The 8,348-nt window shown below is 53.4% G+C and overlaps 3 protein-coding genes across 3 annotated transcripts; all 3 read left to right on the top strand.

Annotated features, from left to right (window-relative positions):
- Positions 1 to 794: 794 nt before the first annotated feature.
- On the top strand, positions 795 to 2,191 carry J4E85_010838 (uncharacterized protein; the record flags this gene model as incomplete). Its single annotated transcript, XM_051475042.1, has 4 exons — positions 795 to 873; positions 1,078 to 1,371; positions 1,418 to 2,023; positions 2,058 to 2,191. 4 exons carry the CDS (start codon positions 795 to 797, stop codon positions 2,189 to 2,191), a joined length of 1,113 nt encoding a protein of 370 aa, XP_051321259.1.
- A 370-nt stretch (positions 2,192 to 2,561) lies between these two features.
- On the top strand, positions 2,562 to 3,635 carry J4E85_010839 (uncharacterized protein; the record flags this gene model as incomplete). Its single annotated transcript, XM_051475043.1, has 2 exons — positions 2,562 to 2,601; positions 2,674 to 3,635. The coding sequence occupies 2 exons, from the start codon at positions 2,562 to 2,564 to the stop codon at positions 3,633 to 3,635; spliced, it is 1,002 nt and encodes a 333-aa protein (XP_051321260.1).
- Positions 3,636 to 5,935: 2,300 nt separating this feature from the next.
- Positions 5,936 to 6,916, top strand: J4E85_010840 (uncharacterized protein; the record flags this gene model as incomplete). The annotated part of the gene is made up of 4 exons (XM_051475044.1): positions 5,936 to 6,038; positions 6,093 to 6,333; positions 6,422 to 6,696; positions 6,747 to 6,916. 4 exons carry the CDS (start codon positions 5,936 to 5,938, stop codon positions 6,914 to 6,916), a joined length of 789 nt encoding a protein of 262 aa, XP_051321261.1.
- Positions 6,917 to 8,348: the final 1,432 nt, after the last annotated feature.

The raw sequence follows: 8,348 nt of genomic DNA on the forward strand, positions 1-8,348 counted from the left end.
CGGATATGTGGTCATTTCAGCTCGTCGCACCCGGGAGGCTACGTTGCAGCCTCTCGCTGCGTCCTGCATGCCGATAAGCCACACGCACATCTTCAGCCTTGCTCCGCCCCCTCCACAGCACCTCAGCCGGTCACTCATGGCCTACGCTCAAATCTTTGACTGATCATAAGCGCTGTCTAGCATGGCGGCACAACCATCCCATCTTTGTCTGGCATACCCGAACTTCCACACAACGTTGATGAGTAAGTTCAATGGCGGGCCCAATACCGTCTCAATCGGCTAGTCGCGCTTCGACGGGCGCTCTATCCCAGCAACCGACCCTTGTCGGAGGACTCACCCCACCACGGCATGCGACAGGAACCGCCTTGACCCGTGCTATCACGCAGTTTCGCAACAAACTCACAGGCACGGAACTCACGGAGTTTAGCACGACGACGTACGATCAGCTCTGCAAAGCATTAATCCAGGTTCAAAATGAGCAAGAGCATCGAATGGAAGCGATGAACCTCGCTCGTGTCAAATCATGTCTGGAGGCCATGCACTAATTCGGCGAAGTCATAGAGATCTTCCTCAACGTTTCAGACGCGGTCGCCTTCGTCTGGGGTCCTATGAAGTTCATCTTGTTGGTGTGTATACTGATGGTCTATAAGGAGCGATGCCTCAACTAACGCACGGCATAGACAGCTAGCACATTTGCCGACTCATTCGAACAACTTCTGGACGCGTATGAGAGAATTGGCGAACAGCTACCGTTGCTGGTCGAATACGAATCATTGTTTCACAAATCGCCCCATATGATTGACGCCTTGGAGATGATGTATTTGGACATCTTGGAATTCCACCAACAAGCGCTCAAGTTCTTTTCGGGCAGATGTAGGCTAGCCCTGCCGGATCTCCGCGCATGCTTTAGCTAATGTTGATACAGTATGGACTCGGTTCTTCAAATCCATGTCAGTATCCTGCGTGCGGAATCCAGGAGAAAATGGTGCTAATGTTTAACTTTGGGATACAGGTGGAAGAACTTCCATACGAAGTTTGAGGGAGTTTTGAGTAGTCTTCGTCGACATAAAGACATAGTTGAGTGCCGTGCTAGTCTCGCCCAATACCGACTCTACCAGGACGACGTAGCCGACTTCCGGGCGAAGTTGGAAGAGAACGTCCAACGAGAAGAGACCAAGAAGCTGATGCTTGTCAAAGACTGGCTGGCTGTTGGAGAGCTACCTCGGCTCGATCATGAAAGCTACTGCAAGATACGGAACGAATGCGCGACCACTACCAAGTGGGTGACACAGCACGAGACCATCAAACATTGGATCCACGCCGATATCCCGAACAGTCCTGTCGTCTGGGTTTACGGGATACCAGGAGCTGGTGCGTGTCCTTACTGTATCGGCAGAATGATCCTGATTGACAATAGGCAAAACTATACTGACATCGGCCATCGTCGAAGAGTGCAAGACCAAGACTGACTTCATCACCTGCTTCTTTTACTGTCACGATGGCGACCCCACAAGTAGCACCGCGGTTGGTATACTGAAGGGCCTGGCAGATCAACTGCTAGATCATTATCCACAGATGCTGCCTCCCTGCTACACACGGCGCAGCTCGAGTGGGGAACCGTCCCTCAGATCTCCCAACCAAGCGAAGAGGCTTTTCGAAGATTTTTGCTTCACCATTCCCAAACTCTTCATCATCGTTGATGGGCTGGACGAGTGTGAAAGGGCTGAGAGAAGCCAATTGTTGGATATGTTAACCGAACTCGTAGGGCAGCGCGATGCGGTTGATCCGGGAACCATCCGCCTTTTGATCGCGAGTCAAGACCACGCCGACATACGGAGAGGGCTTCACAGCTCCGCAATCACCAAGATAGCGCCCAAGATGCTGCAGATCTCGGAAAAAGACAACGAGGGCGACATCAAGGCCTACACCAGGATGTGGGTAGATCGCATTGAGGCAAAGTTTCCATTATTCACGGAAGACATGAAAGAATACCTTCGTAACCGTATCGTGGCTAACGCAAAAGGTGAGTCGGTTGATGAATCCCTACACACAGTCAGGGTCTAATTCCAAGGCAGGCATGTTCCTTTACGCCAAATTGGTTTTGCTTGACCTTCACGCGTGTATGACGCTAGCGGAGCTTTTGGACTATATCAAGACCGAGAACTTTCCTCCCGGACTCGCACAAGCGTAGGTACACACCGAATGGAGCCCGCGACATCTTCTGGGCTCCGTGTTAGTACATTCGTTACGGAGATCGAGTGTTCATTAACCGCGTCGACAGATATGAACGGATAGTCACACGTGTCAAAACAAGATCTGGCAGAGGATGGCCGAAAACCAAGCAATTACTCGGATGGTGTGTCGCCTTCTGATCCCAGGACCTGCACATTGTATTCTGACCACGACTGTGTCTTGCAGGTTGGTGTGTGCCAAGCGCCGGCTTACTTGGAAGGAGATACAAGTCGCACTCTCGATCGACGTAGACTATCAAACCATCGATTACGAACACCAACATCTCCGCGATCACATCTACGAAACATGCGGCTCACTAGTACTTGTGAATGGCGACCGAGTCTCTCTCGTTCATAGCACAGCCAAGACGTACGTTAAACTGTCTGCGTTCGTGACGTGCTTATCCTGACTGGAACAGGTACATCACTAACATCACGGAAGATATCCACGAGCCATCCATCGAATGCGAGTTGGCGACGTTGTGTCTACAATACCTTACTTTTCCCTGTTTCGACGTCGACGATCCAGATGATCAAGCGCAACGCCGACGATACGTATTGGACGGATCGATTGCTTTCCAGGATTATGCCATCGCGAAATGGTTCCACCATGTCAACGCTTGGGTTGGCCAAGGCGAGAGATTCCTCGACGAGGCAAATGACGCGGCAGGACAATTACAAAGCATCTTCAAAGCCATGGATGATTTCATGACACGGTATGGCGACGTGGACTGGTCCAACGGCCTGGTGGACGACTGTAAGACCAAGTGCAGGGTGTTCGAGCATCTCGACCTCCACGATCATCTAGTGGAGCTCACAAGCCACATTTACACGTTCCAGCAGAAAGGCTTCGATGCACAACACAAGATCAGCATTGAAGACCTCTCGAAGGCCTTGGATCGGAATCGGAAGGCTCTTGAGATATTCCCCAAGAGCAAGCCTGGCCCAACTGCACACGAGAAGGAGGCATACAAAAGATTCTACGACGAGGAAAGGCGATTCAAATGCACGAGGATCACATGCAGGTACTTCTCAGAGGGCTTCAAGGATGAAAAGGCTCGCAACCGACACGTCAACATTCACGAACGACCGTTCCAGTGTGAAGTTCCAGATTGCCTGGGCGCTGAAGGGTTCGCCAACGCGAAGGATCTGGAGAGACACACACGCGCGTTCCATCCCGAGATGAGTGACTTAGCCGAGAAGTTCATCACGGCTACAACGAAACGCGAGGCATCGACCCACGCCTGCACGATGTGCGGAAAGACATTTTCGCGCAACTTTCATCGCAAGAACCATGAGCTCAGCCATCGAGGTGAAAGGCCGCACGAGTGCCCGGAGTGCGGCAAGGCTTTCACAAGGCTGAACGATCTTAAGCGACACCAGAAGATACACGATAGGAAGTAATAAACCTGGCTTCATGATAGATGCCATCTGTCGCTTCACTGCACGCTTGCCGCCAGCTGGCAGGCTTGGCCAAGTGACGGCGTGTCTTTCCCATGAAGCTGATGCGTCGGGGGCTGATTCGCGTACTCTTTTGACTCTTCTTGGAAACAGACGACATACAGATTCCCAGTATAGTACAGGCTCTGAGCCGGTGAGAGCCGGCGAATGATTACCCGGGGGGCGTATGCGGGTACAGGCACCTCGCTTCTCATCATGCACCGGTCAACAAGGATCTGTGGCGTGATCCGTCCTTTGTACATCCGGGCCTCTCTTTCGCGCTAATGATTGCAGTGCAAGAGCCGCCTATGTCCGGCATATCCAGTGATCGCCCCCAGGAATCACGATTAGTGTCACGCGTCGTCCCAGAAAGAACGACTTGGTGCTCGTGCATCCTTCTTATGGACTGGAGAATGCAGCGCAGCGGTGCTGCAGAGCTGTGAAAAGACTACCATGTTCTGCAGCCATGCAGCACGTGGCCGTGCCTCTGCCTTGTGTGCATGAATATGTTATGACGCCACATCATGGCAATGCCGCGGGTATACGATTCCCTAAATGTTCATGCTCTTGAAAATCACCAGGGTCTTAATTCTTCCAACCGTAGCTGCTAACGGCAAAAGGCACGCAAGGCGGCCGAGATCCGATCGCCAACTTCCCCACATTCCCATCGGAAAATGGCACGAGCAGCGGGCGCGATAGAAAGTAATGATTTTAGCCACGTGATAGCCAGAACACCTGCATCTGCACTACTCGCTGACTACCATTCGTGATCAGAGCCGTCATGCATCCGGAGCTTTGCAAACATATCAGGTAATCCTCTTCGCTGCGAAGCCAATGCATCATGTATCATACCTGGTGATAAATGCGCCGTGAATCAAGAAGAAAGTAATAGTCCTGGGACCGGTGAGAGCTGACGATCCAAGGCCCGGTTGTCCCGTGCGAGCGCAGACAGCGCGCGTCCTGATGCTCAGCATCTGACAGGAATCTAAACTGTTCACACTTTGTACGCCTGCGAGCTGTCTTGCGCGCTAAAGATCGCAGTGCACTGCCCAATGCGATGGTGTGTAGGCTGCATATGTTGTACCCACAGTTGCCACAGTGTCGCACCTGATGCAATAGCGATTGGTGTGTCAGGCGTCGTACCCGACAGAGTACGTTGGTGCCTACGCACTCCCATTTCGCACTGGAGGCCGTGATCAAGCTCTCATCTAGGGTTGAGAGAGGCTGACCGCGTTGTAGCGCGTTGCGCTCGTTCCGCAGATAGCTTCGGCTTTGTTTCGTGTGAAGATGCGACATGCTGGTATTCTCAACGATGGCATCGCGCTCAGGTTCACCAGACCCGGCTTTCCAGCTGCAAATGGCAAAGACGCGCAAGGCAGCGAGCGGATGATCGTCAGATTCCCCACATTGCAAAACGACACGGGCACGGGCAACGGGTGCGGCGGTCTTGGCGTTCCGGTTCTGACGGGAGGGAGGCTGAGCAGCCGAGTGGCGCTAGTTCACGCGTCCGTCGCTACGCGATGCTTGCTGCGCCCCGGTCAGTACCACCTTCGCGACTTTGCCCGTTCCTGAATCGTCACGAGGGGAACGGGTCAGCCAAAAGCAAGCCCACCTGGGCGTGCACACATAGAGTGTGACGGCAGCTGAACAAACATCACCAGGTGTCTGTTGGGTTTTCGAGTGGTAATTTGATTGTGTGTTCAGTGGTGAAGGCAACTGAACCATGAGTGCGCATCCAACACCTCCCGCAGACACTAGGGTCCGTCAAGACGTCCGAACTCGTTTTCCGCGGACGCCAGCAGGGACCTACCTGGCGGTGCGCAACCAGTAAACGCGCAATGATTGTTAATACGTACAAGTCACTCCCCACAGTTTCCAAACGTCATCACGTTCACCGTACCACTGCTCGGGGGTTCGGGCACCGAGAGTGCCTCACTGATGACCAAATCTAGGGGGCCTGAGTACACTCATCTCGCGCGATGAGCTGGAAGGGGCTTAAGTCGCGAAGTCCACGTAATGAGCACTATAGGAACGTTTGAGATGCCATTCAGGATAGAGCGAATTTATTTGAAGCCAAGATGACCGAGTGCGGGCTATGTGAGTTTGCTCATCTTACTGTGCGGAAGGAAGTATAAGATAGATCTCCGGCGTGTTTTGGTCGGATTCGTGCATTCAGTCTTGATCCAGTGCGACAGTACGACAGCAACAACTCACCACTTCTCCACGTTACCCTCCTCACATATCTTTTCTTCTTAGCGAACAACATGACACGCATCTCATCTCTTGTCGCTGTCGCGCTTGCAAGCGTTGGCGTCGTCAACGCCCAAGGCTCTCTCGCGAGCTGGCACCCAGCTGGCCCCGGAGAATGTACGTTCGATGTCTTCCCAACTGCTCACCACAGCAATTGCTAACATGTTCCAGCACGAGGCCCATGCCCCATGCTCAACACCCTAGCGAACCACGGCTTCCTCCCTCGCGAAGGGCGCAACTTCACGCTTCCCCAGATCAAACACGCCCTGGGAAACGCCATCAACGTCGGCGATGACATCTCAGAGTTGCTTTACAACTTTGCGCTGACGACGAACCCCGGCCCGAACACCACGACTTGGGGGCTTGACACGCTCGGCAACCACAACATTCTGGAGCATGATGCCAGTCTGAGGTAAGCCTCGCAGCCCTTTACCAAGTCCGCTGGTCGATATGAGGGCCTACACTGCAAAGCGCACGACTAACGCGACATCTCCATCTAGCCGCTCAGACAAGTACTTCAATGACGATGCCATCTCCTTCAACTCCACAATCTACGATCAGACCCGTGCCTACTGGACAGACGACCTCATCGACATCCAAATGGCCGCCAACGCACGTCTCGCCCGCATGATCGATTCGGTGAAGTACAACCCCAAGTTCGCTCTGTCAGAGCTAGCCGCGGACTTCAGTGCGGGCGAAGGCGCTGGATACATGCTCGTCTTCGGCAACAAGACGGAGAAGACGGCGAGGCGGGATCTGGTGGAGTACTTCTTCGGTATGTATTAGAACCTTGTGTGCTGCAATTCTGTGCTAATCGTGGTGTAGAGAACGAGCGCTTGCCGACGGAGCTGGGCTGGAAGGCCCCTGATGAGGTGATCAGCCTGGACGATCTTCTAGGCTTTTCCGACGACATCTACAGTGCGACTTCGTACGAGGCTCTCGAGACGAAGGAAGCCATGATGCGCAGAAACGGTATGGTGGGGAAAGTCTTTTAGAGTATCAAGCGAAGTGTATAGTATTTGCACTACCTAACGGGCACACGAGAACCTCTCTTCCGCGCTAGAAAGTGCAGTGCAGGCAAAGATATACAAGGTCTTGAGATTTTCGTAGGGCTTGTAAATTCGGGACTAGCGGCAGTTCAATAGACGTTGTGATACATCAGATGTAACCTTCAAGCAAATGCTCATGAGGTGTAATGTTGACAGGTTGTACCGCGCGCCCTGTGAGAGTGTGCTGATAGCACAAATCACTGTCAGACGAGGCGATGATGTAGCGAGCACCGGTAGCCTGCGCCGTATTTTGCTCGCGCGAAATTCACAAATGTCGCACTGACAGAATCCGCCGTTCCAGGAACGAATTGACGCGTGATTAAGAGAGGATGTCAGTTTGCTCGAGTTGACCGAGGGTTTCATTTGATGTGCAGCAGACAGAGTTCGGACAGCTGCGAATATGTCATGCAGGAGAGAATGTGATCATGTGGCTGTTTCATGCTCTGCTAGGGCTATGTAGATGAGGCCCAGTTGCAGCGCGGTCAAAGCGAGTGAAGAGGTGTGATCTTTGCCCAACCGGTCTTGCCGGCATTAATCCTTCTCGCGAGATCTTTCAGATTATGCACGGTAGCCATGGTGGATTCATCGCATCACCAACATCCCGAGGTGAGTTCGTGCAATGGCCGATAGATCGTCTTACCACTCACCCATTGCGAAGCCGCCAGTGTGCGATCCACCACCGACCTACTCAGACCCAGCGATGGGCGCGCCAGTCCATGCTTCAGCTCAGCACATGATGAATTACGGAGCGTTTCCAGCGGCGCACTACACCGAGTCACGGCACAACAGTCGCAACTCCGACGAGTGGACCCCTTGTGAAATGATCTTTGCTGTACTCTGGCTGTGCGGTGCAACCACCGTGGTGACTCTCGCGATTCGCAATGTTGCATGATGACGTTGGAAGACGTTTGGAAGAGACTTCGTAGGACCTTGGAGTCGGGAGACAATGTCGCGTCGGCGAAGTGGTGTAGGCTGGTCGGCTTGGAACAGTGCTGAGGCCGAGGCCGATCCATAGCCAGAGGCTGCGGCCGTACTGCGGCCCCTGTCTCACACCGCGTATGGCGGATTGAGGTATACATTGTAGACTCGTTCCCTTCGATTAGAGCCGGCTGGATGTCGTCGCAATCGATTTCGGGTGCTCTGGGGATGTACGTCAATTGTCCGCAATACACTCTCACCACCCAGTGTTGTCCCCATCAATGAGTATATGCGCATACACGCCTTCGTCCGCGATGCCACCGGGCTCAATCTTCGCTCGATGAGGATGCGTGACGTCGGCCCCACAATCTGCGCGTTCGACCGACCATACGTGTGTAGAGACCCATCTTGATGCCACTCCGCCGAGCTGTCGCTTCGTGGTGTGTGTGGTATCGCGGAG

Source organism: Alternaria conjuncta (assembly GCF_024043145.1).
Source record: "Alternaria conjuncta strain BMP 0040 chromosome Unknown scaffold_26, whole genome shotgun sequence".
In the NCBI taxonomy this organism is placed as follows: Eukaryota; Fungi; Ascomycota; class Dothideomycetes; order Pleosporales; family Pleosporaceae; genus Alternaria; species Alternaria conjuncta.